A 14,893-nucleotide genomic window follows, 5' to 3' on the forward strand; every position below is an offset into this window, starting at 1 on the left:
CTCAAGGTTTCTGAGAATATTCTTTCATGTGCCACATTTTGGCTTTCCATGTAAATTCTGGGTACTGAACCAGAAGCCTTTGAAACAGCCATATGTGCTTTTAGCTACTGAGCCATGACCTAGACCAGCAAGTTGTTCTTCAGTGACAGGGTCCTCAGAAAGGGGACCAGGAGATCAGAAGCTAATGGTAGAAGATAAAAAAGATAAGAAAATTTGAGACCAGGGGGTCTTATACAAGCTATATCTTAGTCCAAATAAGCTTATCAAGTACAGCACCTTTGGTCTATTTCTAGGGGAGAAGTGGGGCAGAGTAAGCAGAGTCTGTCATACAATAGGACCAAGTCAGCAGGAAGCTAATTAAACGAAATTGCGCAAGGGCAACATGGTATCTCAAGAGCATTATAAATCTAGCCTACAGCAGTCTTGGGACTGATAACCATAGCCAAATATGGTGGGAAGATTGTGTTCTTGGGATCTGAAGCCACAGTTCCCCCAAGGCCCTGGCCTCAGGCCATGACCTGCTCTGCCAAGCATATTCCTGGTTTTAGAGAAGGCTGTGCTTCTTCTCTATGCATTAATACCTCAAGGTATGTGGGGGGTGGGCTTCAAGGCCCTGGACCCAGGCTAGTACTGGCTTTGCCAAATACTTCTCTATACACCAGGGCCCCCGGGAAGGCCTAGGCTGATCAGCCATCCGCAGAACAGTGTCTATAGTCCTCCACCCTATTATTCATGGATAATGTTGCTGTAAATATTGGTATATAAATACTTGCTCATGGCCTGTTTTCGGTTCTCTTGGGTTGCCAAACTGAATCACGATCAGAGATTCTCCAAAGGCTCTTGGTGTTTATTTGGGAATAACAGAATAACTGTGAATGCACAGGTCATAGTGACCAGTAAGCATTTCAAGGAGTCTAAGGCAAGCTTTTAGAAGAGAAGAATTTACTGCTACAGCCTATTGAATATGAAGTTCCTACTCTTGATGTCCTAAGGCCGTGATTGGCCCAGCTTATTAATGGAAATGCTCATTAGGGAAGTATTCTGTTAGAAGCGTCTTGTCTGAACTTCTGCAGAACTAACAGATACTAAGCACTGTAAATGAAATGTGTATGTTTGTGGGGCATGTTAAGAATGGGGTTTTCCCACAGGAAGATGTTGGAAATAGCTGAGTGTGGTGGCTGATGGGGTATATAAACCAGGTGCCTGTAATCCCAACATATGGGAGGTAGAGGCCGGAGGATTAGGAGTTCAGGAACAGCTTTTGCTCCATAGTAAATCTGAGGTCAGTGCTGAGTTAGACCCTGACTTTAAACCAACAGAAAACAAAGACCTTGCGAAGGGCCTTAGACACTGTCTCCACAGGCAAGCACTGCTCCTTTCCTCTCCTCGTTCTGGTCTCATTGTGATCAACCAGCAGGGTTGGTTGGGTTAGCTTGTCAGAGCCTTGTATGTCCCATGCAGTGTTCAGTGCCCAACCTTGCCACACCCTTGCCCAGCTTTGCCACCCCCCCCCCCCCCCCCCCGCTAATGCCGGTTTGCCTGAGATTTTCAAATTTGTGTTTGTGCATAGCAAGTGTGCCCTACTGTGTGATTTGTTTTGTAATGGTGCCTTCCTCAGATCCCAGTGTCTTAGTTACTGCCCTGTTGCGTGAGAGGATAGCTGCCCAACAGAAAATTTAAAAGAAGAGGGGGTTACCTTGGCTCGTGGCTTCAAAGGGATTTCTACCTGTTTATTATAGTAGGGAAGGCAAAATGGTGGGAACAATTCTTGGTGGCAGGAATGTGGGAGAAGCTTATTCAGTGATGGTGAACAGGGGACAGAGAACACAGGCTGGAACTAGAGGTGACTGGAACTCTAAGAGGCCCACCCATTCCTAGTGAGCAGCTGCTGTTTGCTAGGCCCTGCTTCCTGAGGTTTCAGTGTTCAGAATATCACTGCAAGCACATAAAATATGGCCTGTGGGGGGCATTGCAGATTCAAAACAGCTCTGGCTGGCTGTCAGTTCTACATTCTCTTGCCTTCGGCCTCCTTGAGTGCTGGGTCACAGAGCGGAGATTATAGGCATGCACCAACACACCTTTCTCGTTATGACTTTGATTTGCATTTTGTTAATTAGTGGCTAGTGATGTTAAGCATCATTTTATATTAGCCCATTATGTATTTGTGGGAAAAGCTACTTTGCCACCATCTGCCCATATTTTTTAAAGGTCTTGATTTTTTGTTTGTCTGTTTGTACTTTTGCTTTTGTTTTGATTTTGCTTCAGGATTGTTTACTTTAGAATGATGGTTTTTTTCCCCCTCTATTTATAGAGGGGAAAACAAAACAAATTTAATTTTCTAAAGATCTAATCTTTCAAATTTTCTTACTGAAGGCCGGAAAGATTCCTCCACAGTTAAGAACCCCAGGTGCTGTAGCAGAGGATCTGGATTCAGGCTCAGTACCTACCAGGCAGGCAGTACCTACAAACAAGCATGTAAACAAAACACTCAGACATGTAAAACAAAATATAACAAAATAAAAAGGTGCTTTGCTAAAAGCCAAAAATACTGCAAAATGTCTTCCTCCTTAGGTACTCCGTGCCCTCCGTCCCTTCTTTCCTTTCTTAGAGAAGTCACTTTTCTTTAATTCCAGTCCCACAGGTAGTCACACCTCACAGCTAATGCCCTGGGAATCTTTGAGTGGTGCGTCGTAGGCTCCGTTGGTCATCTGACTTTATATTCTCCTCTGTGATCATTTTTTGTTTGGGAAAGCTATCAGGAATTAGCATAGCAGTTCTCAGAATGTGCTCTCTACCACGGAAGTTTGGCTATTTTATTTTTAAGGATTTATTTATTTGTTTTATGCTGTCACTGTCTTCAGTCACATAGGAAGAGGGTGTCAGATTCCATTACAGATGGTTGTCGTGAACCACCCTCTGATTGCTGGGAATTGAACTCAGGACCTCTGAAAGACTAGTCAGTGCTCTTAACTGCTGAGCCATCTCTCCAGCCCATAGTCTGACTATTCTAATTCCCTAGAAAGTGGATCATTAGAAAATATAAGCATTCCTACCTTGGTTTTGGACAATCAAAATCTCCAACAATAAAAATAAACAATAGTACCTGGTGTGGTAGAATTCTTTTGTAATTCCAACAGTCAGAATTGGAGGCAGAAGATCACAAATGAGGCTAGCCAGAGCTACAGAGTTGGACCAAGGAATAGAGCTTCGAAAAGTAAGACCAAAGTTTAAAAAATGCTAATCATTTAAATTAATATATCTCTGTGGAGAGCATAACATTTTAACTTATGATCTACCCTTTCCCTTCCTCCCTCTCTTCCTTCTTACCCTCTCTCTCTCCCCTTCTTTCCTTCTTGCCAGTAAACCTTCGTTATATTAATTTTTTTAATTTATGTTTATAGAAATTTATGTCAACTTATGTTCCATGTCTGTGGGCCAATATAACAAACATGCCATTTTCTGGGGGAGATTTATTTCTTATCCTTATGGAGGCTGAGAAGTGTAAGGTCAAGGTGTCAGTGGTTTCGGTGCTTAGGAAGGGCTTAGTGTATAGTTCACAGATAGAACATTCTATAAGCGAGTTGTCTAGAAATCTCTTACTGAGCCTGTTCCTTCCCATCACGGTCTCCTTCATTAAGGGTTTGCTTCTGTGGTCACCTCCCTGAGACCTGCCTCCAACACCTCTACTTAGGGCCAGACAAATCCTGTTTCCAAACTTCCAGGACCCTGAAATTAAATTGCATTGAAATAGATAAGAGAAAGGCATGCATATTTACCTCATAGCTTTCTATAGCATGAGAGTCTCCTAAAGGAGGACCGAAGCAGCTAGAGTCGGTTCCTCAGAGGAATAATAACTTGTGAGAGTGCTGCTGCTTAGTGTTAGGGAGAGAGAGGGTTACGATCTCTGCTTATCCTTGAGGATGGAGCTGTTGCTTTCTCTTTCCCTTCAGGGACAATGTCTTTCATGAGGGGATTTTGATTCTGGCTTCTTGTAGGAAACAGATTGAAAGTCAAAGCTATCCTTTTGTACCTGCTTGTGTTTTAGGTGCATTCAATTTAAAGTCTGTGTCTCACTACTTAACCTCTTTGAGTATTTTCATTTAACATAAGATGTCAGAGAAGGCCCAAGGGTTTTAGCATTCCAGCAGAGTATATCTGTAAAAACTCATAAAAGATATGGCCGGAAAGGGCTCTAAGTTATCAGCAGTGTTTGTCACTCAGTAAGTTCTATTTTGGGCCAGTCTATGTGACAGGCATCTGATGTGTGCCTAAGTCCAGCTGTTGGAAGGCTGCGAGTTCAAAGCCAACCTGGGTTACTCAGTGAGGCCCTGTCTGGAAAATGAAAATAAGTTCAGCAAGAAAAGAAAATGAGTGCTGGGGAGCAGAGCCAAGGCCGAGAAATAGCAACGAGGTCATGGGTATCAGAGGAGCACAGCTAGGAGGCTAGAGGTCCCCAAATGACCTGACTGACAGCCAGGCTTGTCTGTTTGTCTGTCTGTTTATATCTGCTCTGGGATATACTCATTTGTATTCATTTGTTAATTCTTAAAAACAAAACACTTCCTAACTATCCAGGTTTCCAAGTCGACTCATGCAGCATTTGTTACAACTCATGGAGAATAACGCCCACTGGGGGTGGGGGGGTAGGGTGGCACTGTGGTGGGAGGGACAGGGGGTGTGGGTGCAAGTGTGGGTGCAGCTCGCAGCCCCAGGTAGCCATTGTATTGCTGTCTGGTTTGACATTATGGTATTTCCATTGCTTCTTAGCATGCTGAATTTCTGCCTTTCTTCCTTTTCAAGATGAAGGAAACGTTTGGCCTTGATTCCCAGTCACCCATTCCGTCCTCTGAAGGAAATGGTCAACACGGCAGATTTGATGACACTGAACATCTTCATTCACTAACGAGCAGCGGCCTGGATTTAGGTTTGTGAGCTGTGTTCGATTATTTGTAGTCCTTTTGCTTTGCTTTGCATACAGTGTATTATACTGTCACACTTACATTCATTATGCTGCTTTTTAATTTTTGAGATTGAACCATAATTCCATTGCTTCCTGCTTACCTTTGTGACCTTTAGCCCCTTCCATCTCCTCACTATGATCTGTTGAACTTAAAACTTTTTTTAATTCTTTTTTTTAGATTTATTTATTTATTTATTTATTTATTTATTTATTCATTATATGTAAGTACACTGTAGCTGTCTTCAGACATACCAGAAGAGGGCATCAGATCACATTAGGGATGGTTGTGAGCCACCATGTGGTTGCTGGGATTTGAACTCAGGATCTTTGGAAGATCAGTCAGTGCTATTTTTTATTTTATTTTTTTTTGGGGGGGGGGGGGTGAGACAGGGTTTCTCTGTATAGCCCTTGCTGTCCTGGAACTCACTCTGTAGACCAGGCTGGCCTTGAACTCAGAAATCCGCCTGCCTCTGCCTCTCAGAGTGCTGGGATTACATGTGTGCACCACCACCGCCCAGCTAGCAGTCACTGCTCTTAACTGCTGAGCCATCTCTCCAGCCCCAACTTAAAACTTACTTAACCATCTCGGGACAACTTTGGCTGAGAATTCAATTTGATCTTTCAATTTCTGTGTATCGCGAAGGCTACGTGTTCTTTGCCTCATCCTACTTTGTATTACAGCAGAGATCAGAGGCGAGACTACTCCTTCCCATGAGCTATGTCTCCACTAATATATGTTACAGTCTCCAATGCCATTAAGTGAACTGCCAGCTCACTGGATAGAGCTGTTAAATATTAATAAAGGGGTGCATATTTGAAACATTTATGAAGTATTTTCATAACCATAAATTATAGTTGATTCTAGTACATTAATAACTTAGGTTCCATTAAAGAATTCTGAAAGTTATGCTTCTCTTTGCCAACTCAGAATATCAACTTGTATATACTTCTATTCATCTAACAGTGAAATTTGGACTTTTGTTCTGATATTGAGATCCCGAGTGTGACTGTGATATGCCATCACACCGGGACTCGGGACTGTTGGGCAGGATCTGTGCTGTCTTTCACTGCTGAACCAACTTGGCAGAAAGCGCTTTGCCACGACCTCTCGTGCATTACACACAGATGGGAGGAAGCTTCAGAAGGAGATGAGAGTTTGCTGTGAGGTCGGCTCTCTGTTCTGTGGAATCCGCAGAACCTGAAGGCGGACAAAGAAAGCATGCAGTGCTGATTCTGGGGCCCCTCTGAGTGACCAGAACAGGCCGCCACTGCAGAACCATAGGCTAGATGAGTCTGCCACTTCTCAGGCTTATAGCTGGGAAGAAAATAGGGCTTTTATCTTTCCCATAGGAGATTTACTCGTTAATTTGACCCGTTTCCGTGGTTCTCTGATTGGTGAGGAATTACTTGCCCATGGTTTGTGATAAGAATGAACAGAACACGCTGGCCTGGTCACACTGTTGTTTCATGGGTGTCTTGTCGCTGCTTGGACCTTGCTCTCCTTCCTCTCCCTCCCTCCTTCTTTCCTCCCTCCCTCCCTCTGCCCTTCTTCATGTCTCTTCCACTCATTATCTTTAAATCAAATCCTCCAGCATGTCTGCATGACTGTGCATGAAAGCAACCCCACCCCCAAGGGTTTGAGTCTTAATTTCTTTTTTTTTTTTTTTTTTTGGTGTTTTCGATTTGGTTTTTTCGAGACAGGGTTTCTCTGTGTAGCCCTGGCTGTCCTGGAACTCACTCTGTAGACCAGGCTGGCCTCGAACTCAGAAATCCGCCTGCCTCTGCCTCCCAAGTGCTGGGGTTACAGGCGTGCACCACCACCGCCTGGCTGAGTCTTAATTTCAAAGGCTCTGTTGCATCGACTGTTATTCTTGGATTTTGTTAGCATATAATTAATTATACATTAATACATAAGTTTTCTTATGGTATTTCCAACCAGACACGTGATGCCTTCCGATCGCGCTCACCTCGTTACTGCTCCTGTTCCCTCTCCCTCGTTGACCCTCTTCCTCTTTCCAACTTGTTCCCTCTCATGTCATCTTTTCACCAGTGACCCAGTGACATCATTAGGGTTTCTTATAGATGCACAGGTGGGGCATTCTTTATGGGAGCATAAACAACTTGTTGGTGACTACATTACTGAAGAAAATAACATTCCCTCTCCCAGAAACCATGTATAGATTCTCAGAGAGGAGTGGGGAGGGTACCATTCAACAAGACCATAGGTAGTTATTATTAAAAGTATCATTTGGGGACTGCTGTTAAAGTCATGTGTTGTGGACTTGTCCTCGCTCAGAAGCCATTTATAAGCACACAAATCAGGAAATGCTGTGACAGATGTGACTAGGTTGGCTGGTTGCTCATCATGCCAAGCTAAGAAGATAGGAATGTTGTCTAATGATAGACATCTCAGCAGCATGCATGCTGAGCTGATAAAATTCTAATCTTCATTTTCCTCTTGAAAGCTTTGCTCAGCAAATAAGAGACCCTATCTGAATACCAGGTTCCTTTCTACTAAACTGATAATCTGCTGGTAGCTTCTCCAAGCCTCTCTTTCCTCAGTCGGAAAGTCAAAGAGTAGATCTGAGAATCCCTTTCAAATCTGCAGCTCACAAGAGCACTCCATCAGCAACAAACCATCTTAAATTTATAGAACAATTAATTTTAAAATCATTTCTTGGTAGCCTGAGTGAAACAGGCTATTCATGACCTTATGGCTAATCTAAAATGATGACTTTGGACTTTGGATGTGATGAAGTGGCAGTAGAGCACACAGTGGTTTCCTCACCAACAGAAACAATAGCAAAAAAACACACAAGCAAAATGTTGTTTCTTTAAAGCACTCACATTTCATGGAGTGTGAGAATAAACTCGTAAATGAGTGTCCCAAGATTCCAGGAAGAGCCCTAGGAAGAGGGCTGGAGAGATGGCTCAGTGGTTAAGAGCACTGACTGCTCTTCCAGACGTCTTGAGTTCAATTCCCAACAACCACATGGTAGCTCACAACCATCTGTAATGGGATCTGATGCCCTCTTCTGGTGTGTTTGAAGACACCTACAGTGTACTCACACATAAAACAAATAAAAATAAATAAAGATTCTGGGAAGAGACAACTCCGTTTCCATCTTACTGCCCTCTCTGGATGGGTTTCTGGAGGGCGAGCCCTGTCACTCGTGGGCTCAGCTCTCACAGTGTGCGCAGGCAGTCATGTGTCAGGTGGGAAGGCTGCACCTGCCTGTGTGTGCCTGCTCAGCACAGCAGCTCGCTTGGTTTGGTTTGGTTTGTGTTGCTGCATTATGCAACCACTGTCCTCTGCTGAGTTCTTGCTTTTTCTCCAGGCTGTTCTCTTGCACCTCGCCATGTATAAAGGTTTGGAAAATTTCCCCATTCCTCTTCTGTAAGCATTAACATCCATTTATCCAGAGGCCTTTTTTTTTTTTAAACCTCCCTGTTTTTATAACCTCTGTGCCCATTACAGCATTGCCTAACGACTGCGTAGGCCTCTAGGACATGATTTGTTTTATGGGCTGGTGGGTGCTGTGAGCACAGGGTGAACAGCTCTATAAAGTATGTGTCAAACACCGTGAGGGGTGAGAAATGGGCATTTGTGTGCTGGCAACCGGCCAGAGAGGAGGCAGTGGGCAGCAGGCCTGGGCAACAGGCGTGAGAAGTTGTAATAACCTGCATGAACTCGCACAGCACAGCAGTGGACTGTGGGAGATTGCTTGGCAAGTGGAACCTTTGTTGTGCCTCCAGCCTCTGCCTGGGTCCTGCTCCCCTCTGCCTTCCCATGCATTGAGTAGTGCACAGGCAAGCCCTGGAGCTGTCAGGCCCGCTTGGACCGGCACCAGGAACGATGGTCCAGCAGTCGGTGGTGAGCGTGACTGAAGATGGGAAAGGCAGCTGGGCATGGTAATTCTATTTACTGTGTCTCTGCTTCATAGCCACTTGATTAGACCTGTTTCTATGGGCCCTGGTCATTTAGTAGGCAGGTTGTTCAAGGCATTCACAGGAAAAGATGCAGCAGATTGTCTGTGACTGACCGGTCAGTTCCAGTTTTCTGAGAGTCAGATCTCTAAAACAAGATAGAGACACAGATTCGATGAAGGCATTTGGCATGAAATCCCTCCTGTTCTTACAAACACTAGGGTAGGCTAGCTGAGCATCTGTATTGGGTCTCTGGGTAGAATATACTCTAGTAACAACTAACCTGCTGTTACTGTAGGGCCAGACTTGGTTGCAGGCAACTTCTCCTGAGCCACGGCCTCTCAAATAATAATCTTGATGAAATTCTGTATTGTATTTCACATCGCTTGGATAACTGCTGCAGTATTTACTGTTGTGCAGCCTTCCACCTCCTCACCTACAAGCAAGCTTTCAGCCTACACTTTATATGTTGTAGCCTTTCACAGGAAAGGAAACTTCAAGAATACAACTTTCAAAGAAGAATGTCGCGGGGGTGTGAAGGGGGCTGTTTCAGTTTATGGCTCATGGGCCCCACTGGCTCCTGTCACAGCTAGTCAGGCTCCTCCCTGGAGAGCAAAGTTCTCCAGTGCTTGACCTGCTAGTTTTCGCATCTCCTGCTGACTGCACAGAACTGTTCACAGTCAGCTCTTCGGCCATGCGTCTCTGTCTATAATGACTCTGCTTTCTGGAAAGTAGCCCAGGTAGCCTCAAACTATGTAGCTGAGGATTACCCAGAACTTCTGATCTCGTTGCCCCTCCTTCCTGAGTGTAGGGTGATTGGTACGCTCCCCACAGCTGGTTCATGTGGTGCTAGGGAATAGAGCCAGGGCTTCAGGCGCTCCAGGCAGCCCTTCTGCTAACCGAGCTGCATGCCAGCCCTGTCCGGAATCCACCTCTCGCTGGAGTCCAGAGCTATTGCTCTCCCCTTATCCAGTGTGCCTCAGGGTTATTACATGAACCTTTCTAAATAGGAACCAAAATTAAGGATAAGAGGCTGGGGCTGGGGAGATCACTTGGTGGGCAAAATGCTTGCTGCACAAGTAAAGGGGTCAGGATTCTGCCCCCTAGAGCCCATGTAAAAGCCGGGTAAGTGCAACAGATAGCCACCTCTAATCCCAGTGCTTGGGAGGCAAAGACTGAGTCCTCAGGAGCTGTGTAGCCAGGCTTACCTGTAACAGTGAGCTCTAGGCTCAGAGAGACCCAGCCTTTGTAAGGTAGAGAGGGACCAAGATGGGCACTGTATCACTGCAGGCCTCCACACATGAACACATATGTGCACCCACACATGTGAACATGCATACATGCATACCACATAGATATATATGCAAATTAAACAACATAGATGATAATGAACAACGCACACACAAGTTGGCTCATTAGGTGACCCATGTAAGCCTGAAAACCTGAAATTGATTGCCAAATGCACTGCGTGACTTTGTGATCCAGTACTCCTACGCCGAGTGGGGAGGCAGAGAATTGCCGGAAGCTCTTACAACAGCAGGAGCACAAAGACCTTCCACAAGATGGAGAAGAGAATCCACTCCTGAAAGTTGTCCTCTCACTAACACATGCACACTGCACACACACTATGTGAAATGCATTTCAAAAACTAAAAATAACAATTGAGGTTTTGCTTTCAGCACCCACCACCAACCAGTGGCTTATAAACTCCAGGGATTCTGAGGCCCTCTTCTGGCCCCTATGGGAACACACATTCATACACTAAATTCCAACAGTTAGGAAGCCCAGACAGATCTTTGTGAGTTTGAGGTTAGTTACCTTTGGCTACATAGTGAGACTCTCTCTCAAACAACAACAACAACAAAGAATAAGAATTGAAGTAAGAGACTGGTCAACGACTCACTCCTGCTTTGCAGGCCTAAGAGCCTGAGTTAAAATCTCCAACATCTGAGTAAAAAGCTAGGCATATGTGCTTGTAATCCCAGCACCAGGAGGAGAGATAGGCTGAGCCTGGTGCTCTCTGGCAGGCCAGCCGAACTGAACAGTGAGCTTCTGGTTCAGTGAGAGACCTGTCCCAAGACAATAAGGCAGAAAGTAGTAGAGGAAGAGAGCCCATGTCTTGTTCTGCCTTCTGTGTGTGCACCCATGCACACCTCTGTGCACACTTCCTATCCCCATAGGTGAATTAAAGTAAGCACTTGGCCTAACAAAGGTAAACTTTGAAATAAATTATGGTAATTTGTGTTCTTTATTGGCCAGGTATACAAAATTGGGTCAGCAGGTAAAGGTACTTGCTGCAAAGCCTGGTGACCTAAGAAAACCAAGTCCTACAGGTGGCCTTCTGACCTACACATGCACTGTGGTGTGTGTGCACCCCCTTGCCTATTCTTGTACAAGCTAAAAATTAGCAAAATCTTTAACCTCAATTTCCCCTTTCATAAAATACAATTAATAATGTTCTTTCTTACCAATATCGGTGAAAATAAAGCGTGTCAACAGATATAAAAGAATTCTGCTGTTTCTAAACTGAGTCTTACAAATGGTAAGAATTCTTAGTTGTTGTTCAATGGGGTCATTTTGTTTAAATGAATAAATTCTAAAGTACCCATGGCCAGAATAGCTGGGGGCAAGAAAGGAAAAGTTTGCAGTAAGATTAGAAAACCTAAGGGAGTTCTTTTGATAAGTTAATGATATTGATAAAGTACCTAGTGTAGTTCATTTGTTTGTTCTGCCCTGAGGACCCACAGGAAATGTAACCTTCCTCTGTGTGGCCCCAGCCCCTTCCTTGCTTGGCAGTCCTCCTTTGGCATTAAGTCTTTGGCATGCATACTTTAATGTCAGTCGCCTCCTGGCTGGCAGGGCCACACCCACAGTGGGCACCCTTTAACTGCGTGCTGAATTACTGACTGTATCTTGCATTCCCATCGGCTGGATTTTTCAGGCATGATGATTCCAGGTGACTTGCAAGGTCCTGGCGTGCTTGTCGATCTTCCAGCTGTTGCCCAAAGAAGAGAACAGGAAGACTTGCCTCTGTACCGACTCCCCAGCGCCCGCGTTGTCACGAAGCCTTCCTCACACCTGGGACTGGTGTCTTCACGACATGCAAATGCTGCGTGGTATGGTGTCCTTCCTCTGCCTTTTCATTTCTCTTCTTCCTTTAAAAAATTGTTACTAAGTTATACAAAGTAGCGTATTTGCTATTTATTATTATTAAGTTGTCATATAAAGTATATTTTGTGTCATTTTCTTACATATATGGCTTTGTCCTTTATTCTAACTTATACCCATCCCCATCCCCGTGCCAAAATATGTGCAATTTTAGTGAGACATTTAGAAAACGTAGGATACTATAACTAAATCTGTATTAGATAATTGCTATTAAAAGTTTACATTGTGCTGGGCAGTGGTGGCGCACGCCTTTAATCCCAGCACTTGCGAGGCAGAGGCAGGCGGATTTCTGAGTTCGAGGCCAGCCTGAACTACAGAATGAGTTCCAGGACAGCCAGTGCTACACAGAGAAACCCTGTCTCGAAAAAAAAAAAATTTACATTGTACTTAAAATTAGGCCACACATAGAATGTCATATTTTTATTCACAAAATGGATTGCATACAGTATTTGCTTAGAGGATAGGATGTTAATTTATAGTTTCTATAACAGAACAGCAAGTTGAGGACAAAAAGATGGGTCTGTGGGGAATGGTGACCAATGATACTTTATAAGATTCAGGTAATAGGACATTAATTCTTTGATAAAGGCCTATAAACCGGTTGACAGGTTATCAAGTTATCTGGGGGCATGTTGAGGATTAAGATATTCCTAAATCAACAAAGTAAGTGGAATCCCTTGGATGTAGGGGTCTGGGCGTGAGGTGTGTTCTGACATGTCATTGTGAACGTGGTCAAGTACAGATGAAGCTCCCAGATTTGAGCGATCATCCATGGAAACTCAAGCAGTAAGGAGACTGTGCGCCTTCCAAGTCCTGCCACAAGTCGTGCGCAAGGCCTGAAGGGAGAGGGGAAGGGGAGTTGGAGGACACAGCAGGAGTGAGGAAAGTGGTGAATTGCAAACCAGGGGAAGAGCTGCAGAACAGCGAGAGATACCCCAGGGTAGACATTCTGGGAGGCTCCCGAAGGACAGAGCAGCTTTGTTTGTCTGGGTTTCGGTGTTTTGGTGTTGGGTGGACAGCACAGTTGAGAGTGGAAGAGAAAGGTCAACACTGGACATGGCAGGAACTGTGTAATGTTGAGAGTCCTGCCCATGTAAAGGGGCTGGTACAATGCATGTTGCCTAGATGACTCAAGGTAAGGGGGATGCCCGCATCATGCACACACTTATGTTTATTATATATGACTGTATAAATGCAGGTGTGGGAGCCTGAGTAAGTCAGTAGCAGTCTCTTCCCCAGAGACACCTCAGAGTAGAAAAGTTGAGAACACATTTCACAACTTTTTATGTCATCCAATTATGTGTCAGTAAAGCACCTTCGGTTTTTTAGTTTGTCTTGTGCTTAGTGTTGCTAGTTGATAGAAGTGCAACTGTCTCTCTAAACTGGAGTTTGTTAACTGCAAAAGTGGAAAAGGTTGAAACACAGGCCACGCCCATTTCTTTCTGCCCAAAGAGAAGTGGAAAGATATCCAGTCAACTCTGTGTCCATAAAACTGGAAAAAGTACATAGAACAGGCTGCTGCCTGCCGTGGTGGGCGTTTAGTCCAGAAGTGGTGGGGGTGGAAATGGCAACATACTGATTGTTGCATGGCCTCGGGACCTTGCTGAATTTAATAAAATGCTCAGATTGTAGCATTTTCCGTTGTCATTCTCAAATAATGATAGGATCAAATCACAATACACTAAGCAAGGTTTCGAGCCTGAAAATGAACTTGAGGCTGAAGACCTGTGTTTAGGATTTTAGGGAAGTGAGCGAATGCTGATGAGGGTCTGAGTGAACGGAACCCTCTCTCTCGCTGCTGTCAGATGGCGAGCTGCTCCAGCCACGGTGCAAAGTGGCTCTTAAACACTAGATCCACCACGTGATCTCCACCACTACACCCGTCTTAGGTGTTTACAGAAAGGCCTCAAGCCAGCACACCAGAAACATTTGCACATCCACGTCTACCGTAGCACTGCTCCTAGTGACCAAGTTAGGGCACCAGCCTCGGTGGCCAACAGCAGAAGTGAGCGAGGAAATTGTGGTGACTATATCCAATGCAGTTCTTTTCAACCATAAACACTAGTGACATTATGCCATTGGCAGGAAGGTGTATGCAACTCGAGTTATTAAATGAATCAAGAAACAAGTAATTGCCAGGAAGACAATATATTTTTTCTTGTATGTGCTCCCTATATTTTATAAATATATATATATATATATATATATATATATATATATATATATATATATCACTGAAAAGCAGAACTGTGATTGTGTAGAGTAACAAATAGTACTAACCAGGGGAATAAGGAAGGGAACCAAATAGTACAATAGCTTGCATATCAAATATATGGAATAAAATATTTTTAAAGTTAGAAGCATGCTGACAGGATGGTCCAGCAGTAAAAGGAATCTGCCTCCAAACACATAAGCTCAGGTCCTAGGACCCACAGGCTGGAAGAAGAGGCTCAACTCCACAGCTTATCTCCTGACCTTCATGCATGTGCCGTGGTACACACCTGTTCACCGAGTCAACAAGTGGTACCAGGGAGCCGGTATCTGTAAATAACAGAATGAAACTCAATCCTTATTCACCCCGCACCAATATCTATTAATATATCAAAAAACGTGATGTAAAGCCAAACACTCTAGAAGTATTCGATGAAAACATTGGCAGAACTCTACAGGGTGCATGCAAAGGCAAGGCCTTTTGGAAAGGGCTGTGACATTGAAGGTACATGCTAAGAACTCAGATGACACTGCATGAAATTAAAAATCTACTTAGAAAAGGAAGCGTGTAGCAGAGAGAGGAGGCAGTTAGAGGAAGGGAGGTTAGCTTTGCCAACTGTTTGCCCT

General features: G+C 44.3%; 1 protein-coding gene across 3 annotated transcripts in view; it reads left to right on the forward strand.

Annotated features, from left to right (window-relative positions):
* Window positions 1–14,893, forward strand: part of Patj (PATJ crumbs cell polarity complex component) — a 300,765-nt gene that overhangs the window by 101,298 nt on the left and 184,574 nt on the right. For all 3 annotated transcript variants that reach the window (XM_052176811.1, XM_052176808.1, XM_052176809.1), the window contains exons 21-22: window positions 4,801–4,924; window positions 11,829–12,003. In XM_052176811.1, coding sequence (XP_052032771.1) covers window positions 4,801–4,924; window positions 11,829–12,003 — 299 coding nt within the window. The remainder of the gene's footprint in view (window positions 1–4,800; window positions 4,925–11,828; window positions 12,004–14,893) is intronic.

The sequence above is a fragment of the Apodemus sylvaticus genome, chromosome 3 (assembly GCF_947179515.1).
Source record: "Apodemus sylvaticus chromosome 3, mApoSyl1.1, whole genome shotgun sequence".
Classification (NCBI taxonomy): Eukaryota; Metazoa; Chordata; class Mammalia; order Rodentia; family Muridae; genus Apodemus; species Apodemus sylvaticus.